At 39.3% G+C, this 20,176-nt stretch overlaps 1 protein-coding gene across 1 annotated transcript; it reads left to right on the top strand.

Moving 5' to 3' along the window:
- Positions 1–2,567: 2,567 nt before the first annotated feature.
- LOC143127615 (CD209 antigen-like protein A) lies at positions 2,568–4,977 on the top strand. Its single transcript, XM_076289209.1, has 4 exons — positions 2,568–2,929; positions 3,468–3,610; positions 4,120–4,217; positions 4,364–4,977. The coding sequence occupies exons 1-4, from the start codon at positions 2,644–2,646 to the stop codon at positions 4,503–4,505; spliced, it is 669 nt and encodes a 222-aa protein (XP_076145324.1). The 5' UTR covers positions 2,568–2,643; the 3' UTR covers positions 4,506–4,977.
- The last annotated feature ends 15,199 nt before the right edge of the window (positions 4,978–20,176 follow it).

Here is a 20,176-nt window from a genome sequence, read left to right as displayed (position 1 = left end):
AATGGGATCAGAATGTGTTTTGTGGATTCTGACCTCATGAACGTAGTGTGGTGGAATATGTTGCTCTTTGTGCCATTTAAATGCCCCCTGCATGAATAAAGTGATTTGAATTGAATTGAATTGTAGACATTAGTCATTAGGATATAATCATAGATGCTATGGGAGAGTCATGGCTGTCTACATCTGCCATTGCCCACTACAAAACACATTATACTGTTCTTTATACGAAAAATATTAAATGTATTATGAAATGATACATTTATGGTTAATTAAAACAAAAAACTATAAAAAGCTAATATTATCCACCATCAAAAACAGATTACTCCACAACAGAAATTGACAACAAGCATCATTTGAGACAAATTGTGCTTTGGATTGAGTTTTTATTTGTTTGTTATTTATTACCAAGAAAAATCTATTTTTTACTGAGTCATTAGAGGAAGGACTTTTGAGGCAGGTTGCACTTCTCATGCTACAAGGGGTTAACACATTTCCGTGTTTTCAGCATGAAGCTGCTTGCTCAGCAAAATGTGTACAATTGCTTTTTCAACTGAGAGGAAGCAGTTACGCAATATTAACCTCTCTCTTGGATATCATCCTTATGATGGGATGGTAATGCACATGCATAACAAGATACGTAAAAGAAGTCCAGCACACAGTATTTGCTCCCAATTATCTTTTTACTCATTCAACATGTTTTGACATCAGACTTGTCTGATGAAACGTCACAAACAAGTAAAAGGCTACAATCAATAGTTAAATACCTAAATTAAGATGATTTTAAGGTACAATATTGTGATTTTGACACGACCCACTGAAGTTGTATTGATAGCAAACTGCCTCACTTGAGTACTGGAGAGGTCACAGTTGCACATACTCTCATGTAACCCCTCAGACTTCCTTCTTACATGCCACGTCCGCATTTTGCCTGCGCAGGCCGCTGATAAAAGGGCAAAACAGATTTGGGTCTATCACTTATTATTGAGAGGTTAATAGAAAGTGGACATGGCAGAGGACATTCTTGTGGATGTGCACAATAGCGAAGAAAGCAGGTCTTACTGGGACCAAGGTGACAAAATATCTACCAGTAAGATTTTCAACAAAATGGGCATAGGCAGACATAGCAAGAAAGGTAATTTGGTATCTATAAATACCTCAACTAATTCATGTGGCTCATTAACAACCTTCACTGTCAATTGTAGCCTATATTGCATTCATAACACTAGATATAGTGTTTATGTATTCCATTAATGTACTGATTCTGAATGTTAATGAGTGTTCTCAAAGCACTCATTAACATACACATATTGCCATTTAATTGTATTTATTTTAGAGCTGTCAATCGATTAAAATATTTAATCGAATTAATTACATACTCTATGATTAATTAATCTAAATTAATCACACATATAATGTTTGCTGTGAAAGTATTTTAAATATTTAAATTCAAATTAATCATTGAATAATCAGCATTAGTGACATTAAAGTTCAAAAACTCTTTTATTATTATTTTCACTGTTCAAATAATGGCCATAAATCCATGATATGGCCTAATATGCTGAGGAAATAAATTCAAAAGTCCTTTGGGAAGAAGTTTTTTTCACATACAAGGCATTTCAGGCCACAAATATAACCTAGGGGACACAATGAAAATAAATGAACACTCCCCTCAATGTCAACACTATTTCTTTGCATTGATGTGCCATTTTAGAGTTGACGAACTCACCATCAGGCCGTTTTTTAAAAGTAAATGTTTCAATCAATGATCTAGGCAGCACATTTACATCTCTCTCCTTCATTTTACAGTCTAATGGTTACTGACTAGAACGGCTCGGGGTCAAAGGTCATACGGAATCTGCGCTATTTTTTTTTTATCAGTTATTTCTCCTCAAATTAATTAATCGAAATTAATCAGTTATTTTGACAGCCCTAATTTATTTGCATGGTAATGTGCAAGAAGAAGCATTCAAGTAAGAATTTCATTATACGTGGTACTTAAGACATTAGACTGAAAAGCCTTTAAAATCAGAGAGCTCATTTGGTTGGTTGATCTGGAATATCTAACACTGAAACGGATTTCCTCCCAGCCAAAAATTAGCCTGGCCAATCACAACCACCTATCTGAGAGTGGCCTTTATACGATGACAGACCGATAAGCACCATTGAGGCACTCTTATACGCAGGCAATGCCTGCACTGATCAGTCAGCCAGTCAGAATTGTATCTCTCTTGAGACCTGCAATTAATTCTGTCCTCTGTGGGGGACATGACATTTGGTCGGTTTAACGGGCCCAAAACGGAGAGTGATTACTCCACCCTAGCCCTGCCCCAGCTGGTCTCCGTTCACATTGGCTCTAAGGCTTATTAAAATGAGAACCTTTCAGGTGAACTTTCATTCACATACAGCACAATATGTTTACAGTACAAATGATGCCACTGCATGCTTCCCCCAGGATTCAAGCTGGCTACAGCGTGTTTGGGGGTGCTGTGTGTGATTCTACTTATTGTCATCATATCACACAAATCACACAATAACTGCAATAACGACAACAGTGATGGGGCATTTCAACGCCTAACAGCTGACAACAATGTGACCCACAACACAGTCCAGTCAGAGACGATTTACAGCAACCTGAATAAACAGATGGACCTCTTGCTGACCAGTCACAACGTTTTGATTCAAGAGAAGTCCCAACTACTGACCCGTTACAACAACTTGACTGATGACAGAAACCTCTTACAGATAAGTTACAACGATCTAATCTTACAGAAGTCACAATTAAATAGCAACTATACCAATCTGAGCAGAGAGAAGTCTGATTTGCAAACTAGCAACGCCATGCTGTCTGATGAGAAAGCCCAGCTACAGGCCAGTTACAACAACTTGACCAGAGCGAGAGATGATCTTCAGACGCTGCGTACCAAATTAGGTGAGGGAAAAAGTAATGACTAACAGTCTGTGTGATATGTTTTACATTTCATTATGTACAATTAGGGAGCTGTGTTAATAGTCTGCTTCTGTGTTCCGTTGCATGTTTGAGCGTCTGTGGAGACATTGTTAAGATGATGGTACAGTATGGAAGTAATGCAGAAAATATACCTTCTACCTACTCACCACCCTAAGCCTCTGGTCCAGGGGTGTCAATGATACTGGCCCGCCAGCAGGTTTTATATCCAGATTTTTTGGATACAAAAGGAAAATCAAATAATGAAAAGATATATTCACCTCCAGTTGTTTGTGACAATGTGTTATAAGCAATATCTCTATAATAAATTGATGAATCCTACCATTACATACCATCATCAGGAAGGAAGATGCAGACAAAAACTGACATGGAAGGTAGGGCAAAAAAGGAAGAACAGCACACGATTTGTACTTTTTGCCCATAGGTGTAATGAAGGAGTATATCAGTATGACACCCGTGTTCTGGTCATAAAATCTCAAATTCTTTCAAACTTGCTCAACAGATTCAAAACTTGCAGACGGATGGATTGCCAGAAAACCAAGTCTCTACAAAGTCAGCAGTGAGAAGAGATCCTGGCAGGAGAGCAGAGACAGCTGTTTAAACATGGGGGCAGACCTGATGGTTGTGAATGACATAGAGGAGCAGGTACAGTAAAATATGGACATGTTGTAGTTTTGTTTTTATATTCTATTGTATATACTCCTGCTACATTGTAACAGGCTTCGGGAAACAAAACTTACTATCAGCTTTACCAAGCCATTTATTTGAATGGAGGACAAAAATAGGTAAACACTAGGATAGAAATGAAAACACATTATTAAGGGTAGGCTAAACACATCTGTCAACAAGAGGCTCAGTTACATTGACACGACATGATTTATAGATATTACTAAACATTACACAATAACATGAGAACACCTCCCTCACTTAATTGCAAGACCAGTATACATTATTCCATTCACACTTGCAGAACATTATGGGAACACTCATTCAACTGTACAACAGAGTAACCAACTTACTGATATTATATAACTGTCTAAATAGACAGCAATTGAATGCAAATACAGAGGACGACACAAACAGGCCAAGGTTTCTGATTTTGGACTAAACAGCATGAATAACAGATTGTCTTTTATGTTGTTGTAACTTCACAGAAATTCCTATTACCATATAAGAATGTCTGGATTGGACTTTCAGATACTGACAACGAGGGTGTCTGGAAATGGGTAGACGGCACACCACTGACCATAAAGTATTAGCTTTGTTACCTCTACCATAGTTTGCAGCTATCTAAAAATGTCATGCCCATTTTGTTAAAGCTGCGTAGATTTTCTTGGTCAAAGCATCTGTTTGAAAACATCACTGAATCAGCCAGCTGACAGAGTAAATTTTTCATAGGTACTGGGCACCTGGTGAACCTAACAATGCAGGGAATGAAGACTGTGCAGAAATCTCCTCAAAAGCTGCCGACCCTATGAAAGCTTGGAATGATGTCCCATGTTATAGTTCATTTCAATACATTTGTGAGGACCATTTCTAAGACCTTCTATCAGTCTCCACTGATTGAGTCAATATATGTGTATGAGCATTACAGCAATATCAATTACCATAATAAAAAGCATAAATTAACTATTTGCAATCAGGAAATGCAATGCAAAAGGCAATGTTTGTGTTCCATCCTCTGTACCCACTGAAAGCTGTGTAGTTATAGTTCTGCTATGTGTCTGTGTAGAACGCGTACCATATTTTGTCACATTCAGCGAACATCTCCTTACAATCCGCTAGCTTCCCATCCCATGAGTAGTACTGTACAAAAAAACCCCGGTCTAGGCAGCCCAGGCTCCGAAAACTGTAATCAAACAAAGTGGGGGTAGCATGTCCCCCAAACAGAAATGTGCACTGTGTGGAGTATCTCTGGGAATAGGGGGTGAGCTACCTCTCTGGTGTTTGTTCCTTGATTATATATAATGTACGTTAGCCTGGCGGGCCATCCTATATCATTGACATGTATAGTCTGGCATCGAATCATTCACCTCGCTTAATCCAAGGGGCGGGCAAAGAATTGTCTTTCAAACTGCCTAGGCATGCAATAGGCCAGCGCTATACGACCATATCCGTATCCGGTCGGCAAAACGGCAAATACATCCTTCTTCGAAAGGAATGACTTAAGTGCATTGTGTTGATCTACTTTCAAAGAAAAGCACAAGTCCAACTCCTCCAAAGTTGACGCCAACGCCGATTCAAACAACCGCTCTTCTTTTGCCATAGCCACCTTCCTTGTTGTTCACCGTCGCAGGATGTCATTATCCTGTTAAGCCCGCCTTAAGACTCTCTAACGAAATAGAGCGCTGTGATTGGCCGTCATCCACGGTGTTAAGCCAATAGAAATTCCTATGGTTCGATACTAGACGTACAAGCTGAGCAAATTAATTTGCCGCCGCTAGGGTGCATCTAGATTTCTAAGGCTAAATGTACGTTGCTTTGGACAAAATGTCTGCTAAGAAATAAACTTGTGATGTAAGCACAATTGCTGACTGCACCTTTAAATTAATTCTTCTTATCGCATACACAAGATGATAACAAAACATGTTTGTGTTACTAATTTTATTTGTCTGATGTCCTAACCAAAGGTTTTCTCTGTATATATTCATATTGTCCTTAACATCATAGAGAAAGACAGGTAGAAGTGGGGAAACCCTGGTTGTTTGCGTATGGTATCATACAGTAATATGCACCTTGAGCTACCAAAGCTTACAATTGCATAACAAAAGGGTGCTGATCACAAGATGTTTAGGATCAACTAAATGATTGAAATGTCATGTTTTGTGTCAACTGTGTTCTCTTTCACCCAGCAAATGTATTCATTCTGACTTGAATACCATGGACACCATGGAAACTCAACTGATGGGACTGGATATTTAGTCAGGAATATTCACCACTTTACACCACTAGATGGAGCACTAATTCAAGAGCACAGTCTGACAGATTATTGACATCGAAACACAACAACCAATCCAATATAATATAGAGCATGGATACGTATAAACAGAGGCGGACAGAGTACACAGCTTTACTTGAGTAAAAGTACAGATACCCTTTGCTAAATTTTACTCAAGTACAAGTAAAAGTACAACAGTCAGATGTCTACTTAAGTAAAAGTAAAAGTAAAAGTTTTAAAGTTTTTAAAAGTACTTGAGTATCAAGAGTACAAGAGTACATTTTCTAAATATTGCATTACTACTGCCACAGTGCACAGTACAGAAACATCCTACATGGAGTTATAAAAACAATTTAATGTTAATACCTTGGAGAATGTAAAAGGGATTGAAAGTAAAATCAAGTCATTTTCATCTTTTACCATGTTGCCAGGGATGGGCAGTATTTCTTACACATGTATTTAAAATACGTATTTCAAATACAAAATACTATTTTGTAATGGAAACACTTGAAGCGAAAACTATCATTAACTTGTTCAGAAAATTGAAATAGTCTGGCGAGGTGGGGCCACAGGTTGGCACATTCCCGGGATGGACCTGCTGCGTCTTAATCCATTGTTTCGTCCATGGTTTCATCTCTTATCTAAATCTAACCATGGAGTTGACTTTGGCGGCTGTCCGGCTCTGCGTATAAATCACATTTGTTTTCTATTTACAGAGCCAAGACTGTTTAAAAACTTCATTATAAGTTAAATGACTGAATTCAATATCAAAAATCTTTAAATCTGTGATATGAATTAAAGTGAAACACCTAGTTTGAAACACCAGTATAATCCAAAATGTTATCATCTTTTTTTAGAGGCAACAACAAATCAGTCCGGGCCATTATCTTTGTAAAAAAAAAAAAAAACACACTCACACTCACTTCTGATGCCATCACTTTTCAGGAGGAATGAAGCATTCCTTTAATGAGCTGTTAAGGTGTCAACAAATTGGGCCATGACTATGTGTCAAGAAAAGTAATGCCATGCATCTCATACCATTTTATATATGTTCATGGTACTGAAGCTATTTTAGTATTTTCTGTTTGATTTTGGTTATTTAGTCAACAACAAATGATTTTGGAGAGAGCTGGAAAGCAATACTGTAAGATGTAACAATATATGAGGGCGTACTTAGTATCATCTTCAGCAAAGTCTGGACACTTCCTCATTTAAAATTGAGGGCGTCAGCATTTCAGTAGTCGCCCACATAGGGGTTGTACTGAGTTTCTGGGAAATACTTTCCTTTCGATTACCAAACATTGTGTTGTTCAGTGACTGGATCTGGTTAGAAACCTTCCTATTTTCTCTTTTTTGAAGATCAAAGGCATATCCTTACACAGAAACTATAAAGACTACAGCATCCTGTGCTCATTTTGGTTCTAGCATATTGTGAGAGAAAATGGCATCAAATCTTTTGGTTGTGCTCATATATACATGTTATTTTTGCGAGTTGTTGATTCCTGACACTTGGTTTATCCAATTATGTAAAAGGAAAGTACAGTAAATAACATGCTTTTCTTTAGCCTGGAAGCAAGCCTGAATTAAACCCCGCCCACAAAATTTGTGTTTGGGAAATTCGGTCTGGACTTGTTCCATTGAGAAGCCTCTATGAGAACTTGTACAGACCAATCGAATCGTCTGGGCAGGTGTTATATGATGATGGATGAGCAACCATAGGTACAGTATGTGAGCAACGGTGCCTAGTCATTCATGTCACCTGAGGACGCTTCGGTTGATTTTGTTTACAACAAAAAGGCTGTCGTTAGAAAAGCTAGATGTTTATGTCGCTACCGCGCTCCCCAGCACAATGAGCATAGAGATGTACAAGATATTGACAGCACAAACTTTAAAAAACTAACAGAAACAGACTAATAGAGATATTATGATAAATGTGACGCCTGCATTAAGCAAATTAATAATAATAACACTAACTGGCATCCAGTACCTTGATGGTCAGTAGAGATGTGTGTGTGGGTGTGTGTGTGTGTGTGTATGTGTTTGTGTGTGTGTGTGTAAAGAAATATACTATTATACACAGTGTCTTCATTGTTGATGATGATGAGGAAAAATCCTGAAATAAGTAGAAACTAGTAGTCTTACTTCCTCTTTAACCATCATGTTCCTGAAAGTACAGGAAGTGCTCAACTTTCCAGCTCTGTGAGATGTATATCAGACTATTAATTTCAGGGTAGAACAGATCTGTTCCCTCTCTCTGCAGTCAGTCAATCAAAGGGATACAAAATGGAGATGACTGAGGCGATTGTTGAGAACATTGATGATGAAGAAAACAAGCAAGATTTTGAAATACACACCAGTAAGACTTTCAACAAGATGGGCATATCCAGTATTAGTAAAGAAGGTAATCTTGTTGTAAATAATAAATAACTCAGCTTACATGATGTATTACATGATGTGGCTAATTGCTTTCTTGTTCATTGTATATTGGACCAACATTGTAGTTCTCTAGAGAATACGTTTAAACTGTAATATGTACACTGCAAAAACTGCTTATCTAACAAAATCTAACAAAGTGTTATTAATCTTATATCAAGATAAAAAAAAGTTGGTATTGTTTTCAGTATAAAGAGACTTACCTAGCGCTTTCTTGTGAAAACATTTGACTTAATTTAAAAAAAGATTGACTTATTTTAAGACATCTCATCCTGAAAACAAGCAAATTTGTCTGCCAGTGCGTTAAGCAAATTTGTCCTAAAAACAAGCAAATTTGTCTGCCAGTGCGTTGAGCAAATTTTTCTTGATAAGACTGCTTAAAATAAGTCAAAGTCTTCTTAAATTAAGTCAAATGTTCTTTTGAGAGGGCGCTAGGTAAGTCTTTTTATACTAAAAACAATACCAAATAGATTTTTTAATCTTAATATAAGATTAATAACACTTGGTTAGAATTCATTTTTTGCAGTGTAACTGTAACATGATTGAATCACACTTGTTTAATTAATATATATAAATGTTGTATAAAATATGTATACAACATTTTTCACAGTTTCAAGTAAAACCTTAGTTTTCTTCTGCTGCAATTCTTCTTGGTTATCAAATCATGTACACAGACATAAAAGGCATGATTTTATTGGATCGGCAGCAGACATACAGAAGTTTATCTTATTACCTAGCAACTGCTGTGCAACAACAGCTATGACCCTAGACCACACTGTGTAGTTACCTGGTGCCTGTCCAGTAGTTGCAGCTAGTAAAGGTAGAGTGTGTATTATCAGTGAAAGAAAAACGATTCGACTGCGCGAAATAGAAATAAAATCTCAATTTAATGTAGAAAGGGACAGCAGCAAGCAAAGGAGTCCAGGGCAAGTGGGAGTATGTCTGCATCAGGACATGTATAGATATGAGACGATAGTGTCAACATTGTATATATGGTACAGTATATTTACGGTTTATCCCCTAGCCCAGGCAGAGAGACATATTAATCACGACATCACTGTTCATCTTTCTTTTTTGGTTTTAATTTTCACTAATCAAGCAAAGGCAAGGTACATGTTGCATGGAGAGTCTCTGGAGACCAATCTTGTCAGTGCTCAATATCTCATTACATGATGTAAGTGTATCTTTGCCTCAGTGTGTTTACAATATACCCTGTATGTCTCCCTCAGGATCCTACAAGCTGGCTACAGTGTGTTTGGCGGTGCTGTGTGTGATTCTACTTGTTGCCATCATATTATTCAAATCACACAGCAGCAACAACGCGAGCGATGGGACACTTCAACAACAGACTCTCGACAACTTGACCCATGACATAGTCCACTTACAGTCCCGTTACAATAACCTGACCAGAGACAGAGACCTCATACAGACACTTTACAACAACCTGTCCCTTCAAAAGTCACAGTTAGAGGACACATTTAACAACATGACCAAAGAAAAAGAAATCTTACAGACCATTTACGGCCACTTGAACACTGAGAAATCTCAGTTACAGAGCAGTTACAACAACTTGACTAGAGAAAGAGATGAGCTGCAGAGCCTACGTGACAAATTAGGTGAGTAAAAATGTAATGATTGTCAGACTCTTGCACAAAAAGCTCATGCAAGTGTCCTTAGAGGTTGCGCTGAAATAGAAGGTGTTCTAAAGTCTTCTTTATGCCTTCTAACATAAGGTATTATGCAATAAGTTGTTTCATTTTCATTAATGTTGGATGTCTCGTATGCATAATAAATGGATCTCTGTCATTTGTGAGACATGCAGCCAATGTGATGTGACTTTATATATTATTAATCCTCTGGCCAGAAAGTCTCAAAGTGTGCCAATGTAAACATTCCTTAGTGTCACGCCGTATCATGGATAAATGGATTCGCAGAAAAACAAGTCTCTATAAAATCAGTGTTGCGAAGAAATCCTGGAGTGAAAGCAGACAAATTTGTTTAAAAATGGGGGCAGATCTTGTGATTGTGAACGATGAAGATGAGCAGGTGAGATCAAATGATATTACACTGATGTTCATTAAAGACATGATCTACACATACCTTGATTTTTTTTTTACATTTTCATTCAAGAGTATGATTTAGTTGACATATCAACATATCAGCATTGTATTGCATACATGTCACTTCACAGGAATTCCTAGCATCTTACAAGAATCACTGGATTGGTCTTTCGGATACTGAAGAGGAGGGTGTATGGAAATGGGTGGATGGCACCGTGCTGACAAACCCGTAAGTAAAACCCAATATTAAGATATTGTTAAACTAGTGTTGTTTTTCTGGTGGAAGCATGTGTTGGAGTGCTCACTCACAGAGCTTATTTAATCTAGCTACTGGGCACCTGGTGAACCTAATGATGTAGATGACGCGGATGAAGAGGATCACTGTAAAACCCGACAAGTTAATTGAACTCAAAAAAATTGGTGAAACCGATTACACAAAAAAATTTAAGTAATAGTAACTCGGTTTTGCTAAGTCAAAGAAACTTACCTTTTTTAATTAGTCTTCACTAGCAAATTTTGAGTGTGTTCAACAAGGTTTTTTTAAGTTAAAGAAACATCAACTACATGAGTTCACGGTAATTAATAAAATTAAGCTTAGATAGCTTAATTGGATTTATTGATGTCGGCATGAAATATTTCATTTTGCTTCAACCAATTCTTTAAATTAAATTTGAAACGTAAAAGTTTTAATTTCCAGAAAGTTGAACAAACTTGTCCATTTTGATTAGTTTCAACTTAGGACTTAAAAGATTATTAAAAAGGTTGACAAAGGCCAGTGAAATTCTTCTTAATCTTTTATTTTCATGTAAACCATTGTGATTGTTAAACATGATTGTTTAAAATGGTTGGAGTTCAGAACAGGGCTGTAGTGGGGGCTAAATTCAAATAAACACAGTTTAGATCAAGGGCATACAGACTAGATAGACAAATGCCTGACCAATGCTAGGAAATTCAACAATCATTTCAATCCAAAACAACAGGAGTCTTCTTTGGGCAGAGGGATGCATTTGCACTGTTCGTGCTGATCAGAATGAGTTCAACAGTAAGGTCCTCAATATCTGGGAACTCCGATTGAGAGACCTGAAGAAATGAACAAAGAACAATTGTGTGTTAATTGAATATCTAATAGGCATTACATGTCAAGTTGCATTATTGAAATAATTACTTTTTTCACCAAGAAACTCCAGGGAAGTTACTTAGTATTATTTCAATTGAAATAATACTAAGTAACTTCCCTGGAGTTTCTTGGTGAAAAAACAAACAGAAAAACAAAAGCTTGAAATGTAACTCCAGCGTTATTCGACGCATAGCCCTGTTGTTCGAGGTCACGGCTGTTCGTAAGAATAAAATTAAAAGAATAAAAAAAATTGGTGCAACATAGAGTAGTGGCCCAGCAGCTATTGATAACCTACCAGGGAATTTGGCTTTAGTTTCAGTTCAGTTAAAATGCCTTGTTAGGTTAGTTTAAAGGGGTGGTTCAGGATTTTAGACATAGGACCTCATTTCCACCCATTTAAGCTGCTGGACCAGTATTTGCTTTATGTTGTACCCAATTTTCTCATTGTTTTTCATTCTAATAGCATGCGTTGACCTCGAAACAACAGGCCATGGGTCGCTTAATGCCACAGTTACGCTTTAACTGTCATGTCAATAGAAAACATGCTTACTTACATCCCATGTCTTTAGAAAAGTGGCATCATCCTCATGGAGGTAGAAAGGAAGGCCACGGAGCGCCACAGCACGTCGGATATTTACATCTGAGGATCCCTGCATGAGAAAACATGGAGTCAAGCCAGTTAATAACTACAAAATGCAATTCAATATGATTACCTTTCTTTGATAGTACAGCTTCTGAAACCAAAGCATTCTTTTTATCTTAAGTCCATGGAGGAGTTGTAATCTACAAGACCTCTGCTTTCAGGGGGTCTAGCACTTGAATATAAGTCAAAGTATGTGGAAACAGGGCCATTGTTAGTAGGCGGTGTGCAATTTCGAGCAAAAACTCAAAATAGGGGGATAAGTGTAAATATTTAAAACACATTTGGTCAGAACCACACATGAAATTAATCTATTCCAAGTATTTGTACAAAAGAAAGGCTTACCTGGGATTCGAACATGATTGCAGGCCACCACCGCACCAATAGGCTATGTCTGCGGGGAAGGACGTCTGATATGATCTCCTTCCTTCTCAATGCCAATGTTGTTTGCATCAACTTCTGAATCTGTGAATTGAAGGACGAATACACATTTGAACATACTGACAATCTCTATTAGGACAATCCACCATCTCATGATGTCGCTTTAAATGCATCCTTAAATGGCCGAGAACAGTTTGCACATTAAATGGTTGTTTTCACCTACACAGCTGACATGCGAATAATACACATTCTGACTGAGCATGAACTGTGTGTGACCGTGTCAAATGAATTTAAGCTACTGACTTAAATGTACAGTCAGTAACATGACAGTAGACTAACGTTAATGGAGGAAACATTGCTAACATGCTGTAAACGATAATGTTGCAGGACCTGTGCCCTGTTATCAAGCAGTGCACCACAAAGCTTGCACTTCCCAGCTATTGTGTTAAATAGTGCTAACGGGGGTTAATTAGTTAATATTTTTAGTACTCACATTGGCAAATTGAGCTAGATCGCTGGCTGATCCAGCGAGTGCTGGCATACAGCAGCCAAATTCTTAGCTGCTAGTGCTAGCTTGCTAGTTCTAACTGGATAAAGTTACGTCACGTAGCCTAAGACAATATTTTCAAACATTCGGGTTTTTAAACAATATGATAAAGGACGTGCTTTAGGGTCAACATGCACGTCACTTTTCCACTTACGTTTAATTGCGGTTTTCTCTCTTCTCGTTGTCTCCTCATCCCGTCGTCTATTTTCACTGCTCTTGTTCTCGACTCTTGTCATCTGGTGGTCGACCGTTGCCGGCGTCGCGTCACTCGGCGTTGGCTAGTTGGTGCTGTAGCTACACAAGGTCCACGTATGGCAGAAGATCCGCCTACAAATTTGCTACAATTTGCGTGGGGAAGTTTCCCACGCTTTGTATTTTTTCAAATGACTTAAAGCGGATGAGTGCTGTCAACTTAAAAGTTCAAATTTGTTCAAGTAACACAGACGATTAGAGTACTATTAACTTTTTTTCATTTTTGAGTGTTTACAAATCAAAAACATTGTTTTACTTGTACTGTTCGGTTTTACAGTGATGGTGAAGACTGTGTAGAAATCTCCTCAGAAGCTACAGAGTTTTCAAAAGCTTGGAATGACATGCCGTGCTCAACTAGATTTCAATATATTTGTGAGGACCATATTTGAGCATTTCTATTAATATCCTCTGAATCAATTCTCTTCCTGCCTGTATGTGCATTATAGAAATGTCTATTGCAAAACACCATGGGAAATAGTCACCCGCATCCCTCTTGCAATGTTAAATTTAATCTTTAATTTTTTAATCTGGGTCCGGGATCTCCAAAGACGTTGTTGATTTGATGTAGTCCATTGCCTTCTGTGGGTCCATAAAACGCTGCTCAGTCCCACCCAGTAGCGTGATTCTGAATGTGGCGGGATGTCTGAAGCCAAACCGGGCACCCGATATGTTCTGTTATTATGTTATTAATTACACATTGGTAATACTAGACTTACAGTTTCTAGCATAATTTCCACTGATTACATTTGTGTCTGGTGTAAATAGTCTAGGCCATATAACCTATTCATCATTACTAAAGCACAGCCACAGAATACAAAGTGTAAAGGTTGCTGCTAATAACACATTTAGTTTGTTTGTTTGTTTGTCTGCTTGCTTCACTGCAATAATCAAAATATTATAGTAGCCTATTTTTCATAATCAATGTGTGTTCATATAGCCAGCAAATGTACATCTCAATATTTTATTTTTAGATAATACCAAGATCATCATGTATAGGCCCATTTTATTTTGACATTGATAGTCGATAAACAGGGCATGGATAGATTTTCTGTTAGGAATACTCATGAGAAATGTTTTACACAAGAGTTTGGAGATCTGATGTGTCAAAGAGGAATAGTCCCACACTGTGAAAGCAACAAGGTTTTGTATTTTCTCTTGAGGGAAGTGCAGTGTGTACTGGGTCCATTCTATTGTAATGTCAACCAACCATGGATGAAAACAAAAACAAAAGTAATAATGTGTCATGTATTTATAATTATTTATAAAATGACATAAACAACGTATGTGTGTGTGTGTGTGTGTGTGTCTGTTCACTGTTTCTGTATAGTTGTGTGTGCATATAACATAACCTCTGGCTGGCCTTTGATAGAGGGCATAGTGGGGACACCAAATATAGTGTAATGCCATTAACCATTAAACTATTAAAAGGACAAAAATAGCTGCCACTGAAATGCACACAGCTCTGCTACATGAAAACATCAGGGCTTCAATCCCAGTTGAGCTTGTGAATGTTCCAGTGTTTCCTCTATGTTGATTTGGTAGTGGCGGCCCCCCACGGTTTAATTTTCTTTCCCCACGGTATCAGAAATGGGGCAGACGTACAATAGTCGCAGTTGCCTTTCAAAATTCATTGTGCAGACCTGTTGTAGATTCTCCAAATATACAGCTCAATCACAACAGAAAATAATGCCTCATTGTGTGTGAATAGAGGTGAATACATATAATTGTTTGTGTTGCAGCGAAGTGTCAGTTGTCAGTTCCGTGGGACGGGGGGGGTTCGGACAGGCCTGCCCCCACTGCTTAAAAAAATCCTAGAGGAAACACTGTGTTCTCTACGTGAACGTAGGACTGCAGCACTTGCATTAAGCTGGACTAGTCAGAGGAACAGGAGCCAGTGAACTGCCCTGGACTCTGCCCTGTCACTCTCTCTGGGACAGCAGGGACCTTAGGTGGGGAGATGAGGTGGAGGGCCTGCAGGGTGGAGGAGATTAAACAGGAGGGCTGGGGGGGGGGGGGCTGCTCTTTCTGCTCTCTCATCCACTTCAGCAGCTAGATCTACCTTCTCTCCATCAAAGTGGGCCAGCGGATATTTGTGGTACCTCCAGAAGTAAGGACTGGAGAACATCTGTAGCTGAAACAAGTGAATGAAAAAGGTTCAACACAACACGTTACACTCTCAATTATTTTGATATTAGGCCTAATCTTATTTTTCCATAACCCAGATAGAGCAGCCTAAAGGCCTATTCACACCAAAGATTCGTGATGAGATGAGCTGCAGCATTCTATAAACCAGCAACTTGCTGCAACATTCTGTGTATAAAAGGTGCTATACAAATAAAGCTTACTTTTACTATTATTATTATTCAGCCAGAAGTCAGCCAGAGTAAGCGCTCAGCTCAGAGATGTTCTAGAATGCTCATCTAGAATGCCCATATTTCTGGTATTTTGCAAGAGACAGCTACAGTATGGGCTTCTTTCATCCATCAATCCATCTATCCATCCGATCCGTCGGTCAATTATTTTCTCAATTAATAAAGTTGTTTGATTGATTAAATGACTGAAAATGTCAATCAGTGTCACAAAGCCCAAGATTATGCCCTCTTTTGTTTTGTCCACACACCAAAGATAGGCAGTTTACTGTGAAAAAGAAAGATAGGCAGTTACTGTGAAAAAGAAAGATATGCAGTTTACTGTGAAAAAGGAGCAAGTTAAGATGACAATATTCAAGTTTAAGAAGCTGGAATCAGCACAGGGCAACTCAGGGGGCCGTAGTCTGAAGGCTCTTATGAACACACTGCATCCCAAGTGACAGTTAAGTATCTTGGTTGGTTGAGGTTTCTTATTCTGTGAGAGTGTAAAGACATTCACCACAAAATATATTGGATGCTTCATCTCTTTGTTCAAATTAAATGCAGTTGTGTTCAGATATCGGTCATGAGAGCCATAATAGATTGCAGGATTGTGGTGGTATGGAAGGTGAGCTCTCAGAGAATCTCTTCAGTTTTGGGGGCCTATATCCTTTTCTTCAGTTTGCTAAAGCATACATTTTCAATGGAATTGAGATCCAGACTGTTTGGGGCAATGCCATTGACTTCACGTCTTTCCTGAAGAAAGGTTTTAACATTCTTTGCTCTATGGCAAGATTCAGCATCATCCTGGAAAATGACTTCCTCATTGCCAAAACTTCTTTTGATTAATGGAATGACAAATGTGTCCAAATTGTGCATTTGCTGTAGAAATAATGACTGCCATCTCCCCTCGTCCTTTATCAGACATGCAACCCCATATCATCAATGACTGTGGACATTTTATTGTTTTCTTCAGGCTGTCATCTTTATATTTTTCATTGGAACGGCACTAAACAAAAATTTCAGCATCATCTCATGCCCTTTGCAGATTTGTGATTCATCTCTGACTCATCCAATCAGCCACAATCCACAATTGCCTTTCTTTAGCCCACTGTAACCGAATGTAAATTAAATGTATATATGACTGCCAGAGGAAAACAATAAAGTTTCCACAGTCATTGATATGGAGTTTCAAGTCAGTTATTCCCACCAGCTACTCAGGCCAAGCTCTGCTAGGTGTTCCAGGTCCAAAAACCCCACACAAAATAAGAATAAGAGGAACATTGATGAATATGATACTCATTAGCACAGTACTATCATTATAGCCAAGCTATCAGAATAACTAGGTAGCTTACTAGTTTACATGAAATTAGACATTACTTATATGAATAAAAAAAGAACAGCAGTGATTTATGTGAGATATTTTATTAAAATAGAAGTAGTCATGGCTGAAACTGTTAGTCCCTCAGTTTACGGTGCTCTAATTCATTTGTGTTCTGCACATGGGGCAGGTGGGGCTCTGCAGAAGCCATTGATTCACTCAGTTGCTGTGGAAATTGTGGTTGCAGGGCAGAATCGTGAGCTCCTCTCCTTCCAGTTGCTCAGACAGATCCTACAATCACTTTGTTCATTTGCGTTCTCAGGGTTGAAGATCATGGTGGGATCTTCATTCAAGGGGAGGTGGTTGTGGATCTCCCAAAGGGTCACGACTTCGTCCACCAGGTTGAATTCCATCTCAATATAAGGAGTGCCAAGCATGCCAACAAAAAAGATGTCCGGAAGTTCATCTTGATCATCAGAGATATCAGTAATGAAGATCGGTGTGTCTGCCCTTGTCATAGATGGTAATGCAGTATCTTCACTATCACTAATAGTGGCAATTCTGAGGGGGCATAGAGGTCTCGTGAGGTCCCTGGTTGTGGGGACCTTCTGCCATTGGTTGGCATGGAGGACCCTACTGGTCTAGACCTCTTGGACCGTCTTGAGTCCTCATCATCCAGAACGAAAACATCACTCCTCAGAAGAAAGAGGGAGTCAGCTCTCAGCTGCTGCTCTAGATCAGTGTGGTAACTGATAGAGGTTGCTGTGGATGTAGTACGGTGTCTTGTGTAATTCCGCTGGATTTTCTTGTAAAAATTGATTTTTTTGCATATTTTGCTAGAGTCTAAGGAACAAGATTTTTTTTGTCTTCACATTTTCACGATCCATTTTCACACTTAGATAACATCATCATTTATATAATGCATAATTAAGACTGGGACTACTATCACTTGGGGGTCAAATGTGAGAAAACACTGGTAAAGAGGGTATTCTGCCTAATTTTTGGGTGCTGATTCCGAATATCATATTTACTTAGCTGATTTTTTAGTTTTAAACCTGCTAATTAGCATTTGCGGCCTAAAACTGGCCCCCATAGGCAACATAGAACGGGTGAAAATGGGGGCAGTTCTGGAGAAGGACGGGTTACAGCGACCAATAGCCTTTGCTAGCCGGGGCTTGCGGCCAAGTGAGAGGAAGATGTCAAATTATAGTGCCATGAAACTCAAACTCCTTGCAGTCAAGTGGGCAATCACAAAAAAAAATGTAATGGCAAGTATCTCCTGGGCAACACGTTCACCGTGTACACTGACAACAGTCCCCTCCAATACCTGCAGTCAGCGAAACTGGGCGCTGTGGAACATTGCTGGGTTTCTCAGCTTGCCCTCTTTATTACAACATCAAATATCGTCCTGGGACAGCTAATTGCAATGCCGATACCCTTTCTAGGCTTCCCACAAGCCCCACTAACACTGTGCGATCTGTGTCATACGCCCTGGACATCCCCCTGCCGCTTGCATTGCCAACATGCAGGCCTCGAGTGCACCTATCCAAGACTCTTGGATGACAGAATCTTGTATGGTGGACACCATCCCTGGTCGAACCAAAAGAGACCTGAAAGTCCTGCAAGGGACTGATCCCTGTATTTCCAGATACCTGTGGTTTTGGTGACAGGGACGACCACATACCCGTTAAGACAAGTGGAGTGAACCAAGGGAAGTCCGCAGTTGATAAAGCAGTGGTCCCAGATACAGGAAGTGGATGGGACCTTGTACCGAGCGATCCAGGCTCCTCCTTCCAGGGATCCAGTGCTGCAGCTTTTACTGCCAAGGTGTTGCGAGTCAAAGAGCTCACTAGGCTACACAACAACCACGGCCATCTGGGGGTGGACAGGACCACAGATTTGATATGACAGAGGTGCTACTGGCCCCAGATGTGGCATGAGGTGCAAAAGTGGTGTTCTGAGTGTGAGCACTATGCTTGCTAAAGCAAGACAACCCAAGCCAGAACCTTCTTGGGAAATCTGTTAGCCACTAAGCCTTTGTAGATAATCTCAATTGACTTTACTCTCTTGGATTGGGCTAGCACAAAAAAAACAGGGCCTTTCCCACCCCTGATCAGAGAGCTTCCACCGTAGCTAAGATTCTAACTGAGAGATGGTTCTATGTGTATGGCGTGGCAAGGAGAATCCACTCTGATCAGGGGCGCAGCTTTGAGGTGGAGCTGTTGTAGCACCTGTGTGACACCTACATCACAACAAAGACTAGAACCACCACTTATCATCCAGAGGGGAATGGTCAATGTGAACGTTTCAACAGGACACTTCATGACTTGCTCAGGATCTTACCCCCTGAAAAGAAGCGTAAATGGCCCCAGTTGCTCCCTCAGCTCCTGTTCGCCTATAATACCACCGTGTACCAGTCCACACAGCACTCCCCATACGAGCTGATGTTCGGTCAGAAGCCACAGTTACCAGTCAACCACCTACTTGGAAATACTGGAGGTGACCACAGGGACAGTCCACCGACTGATTGGGTGGTGCAACATCAAGAGTACCCGACTTCTGTCTATGCTACCAGGATGGTGAACTTTAAAGCCAGGTGTGTATGCAGAAAGGCTGACCTGCAGCGCTGGCGCACACGCCCACGTGGGTGGTGATCATATACGTAGCTTCCTCTCTGGGAAAACACAGCCGGTCATTTGATATTTTTGCCGCATGGGTGTTTGTGGTTGTTGTTTTTGGAAGAACATGGCTTTATTCTTAATTCTAAGACTTCATTGCTTCTCTCGCACACCCGGCCTGTTGGCTGTGGATAACCCGTTACTTTTAAAGAGAGCAAATGCATATGGTTTAGTGTCTAAGCAATATTTTCCCTTGAGTTATTTGTTTTTTGTATTAGTTCAGGCTGTGAGAGGGCCATCCGTGGTTTGTCTGTTTGTTTGTACCTTATATTCTTTTGTTTGTTAATTTTGCCTATTGTTACTAGGGCTGTCAAAATAACTGATTCATTTCGATTAATTAATTTGAGAAAAAATAACTGATTAAAAAAATTAGTGCAGATTAATCGATTCCGTATGACTTTGACCCCGAGCCGTTCTAGTCAGTAAAAATTAGACTGTAAAATGAAGGAGAGAGAAGAAAACTTGCTGCATGGATCATTGATTGGAACATTTACTT

Source organism: Alosa pseudoharengus, unplaced genomic scaffold (genome assembly GCF_046254945.1).
Source record: "Alosa pseudoharengus isolate Yale_2024_CS ecotype anadromous, Long Island Sound unplaced genomic scaffold, YU_APseudo_1.1 YU_APseudo_1.1_scf_17, whole genome shotgun sequence".
NCBI classification, from domain to species: Eukaryota; Metazoa; Chordata; class Actinopteri; order Clupeiformes; family Clupeidae; genus Alosa; species Alosa pseudoharengus.
Note: the sequence above shows the minus strand (reverse complement) of the source record. Positions and strands in the feature narration are given on the sequence as shown.

Bases quoted from the DNA above. Each gene is read 5' to 3' on its own strand.
- LOC143127615 (XM_076289209.1), top strand. From the start codon at position 2,644: ATGGACCTCTTGCTGACCAGTCACAACGTTTTGATTCAAGAGAAGTCC. The intron at 2,930-3,467 runs GTGAGGGAAAAA...CTTGCTCAACAG, and splicing joins GACGCTGCGTACCAAATTAG to ATTCAAAACTTGCAGACGGA. The intron at 4,218-4,363 runs GTATTAGCTTTG...AATTTTTCATAG, and splicing joins GGCACACCACTGACCATAAA to GTACTGGGCACCTGGTGAAC.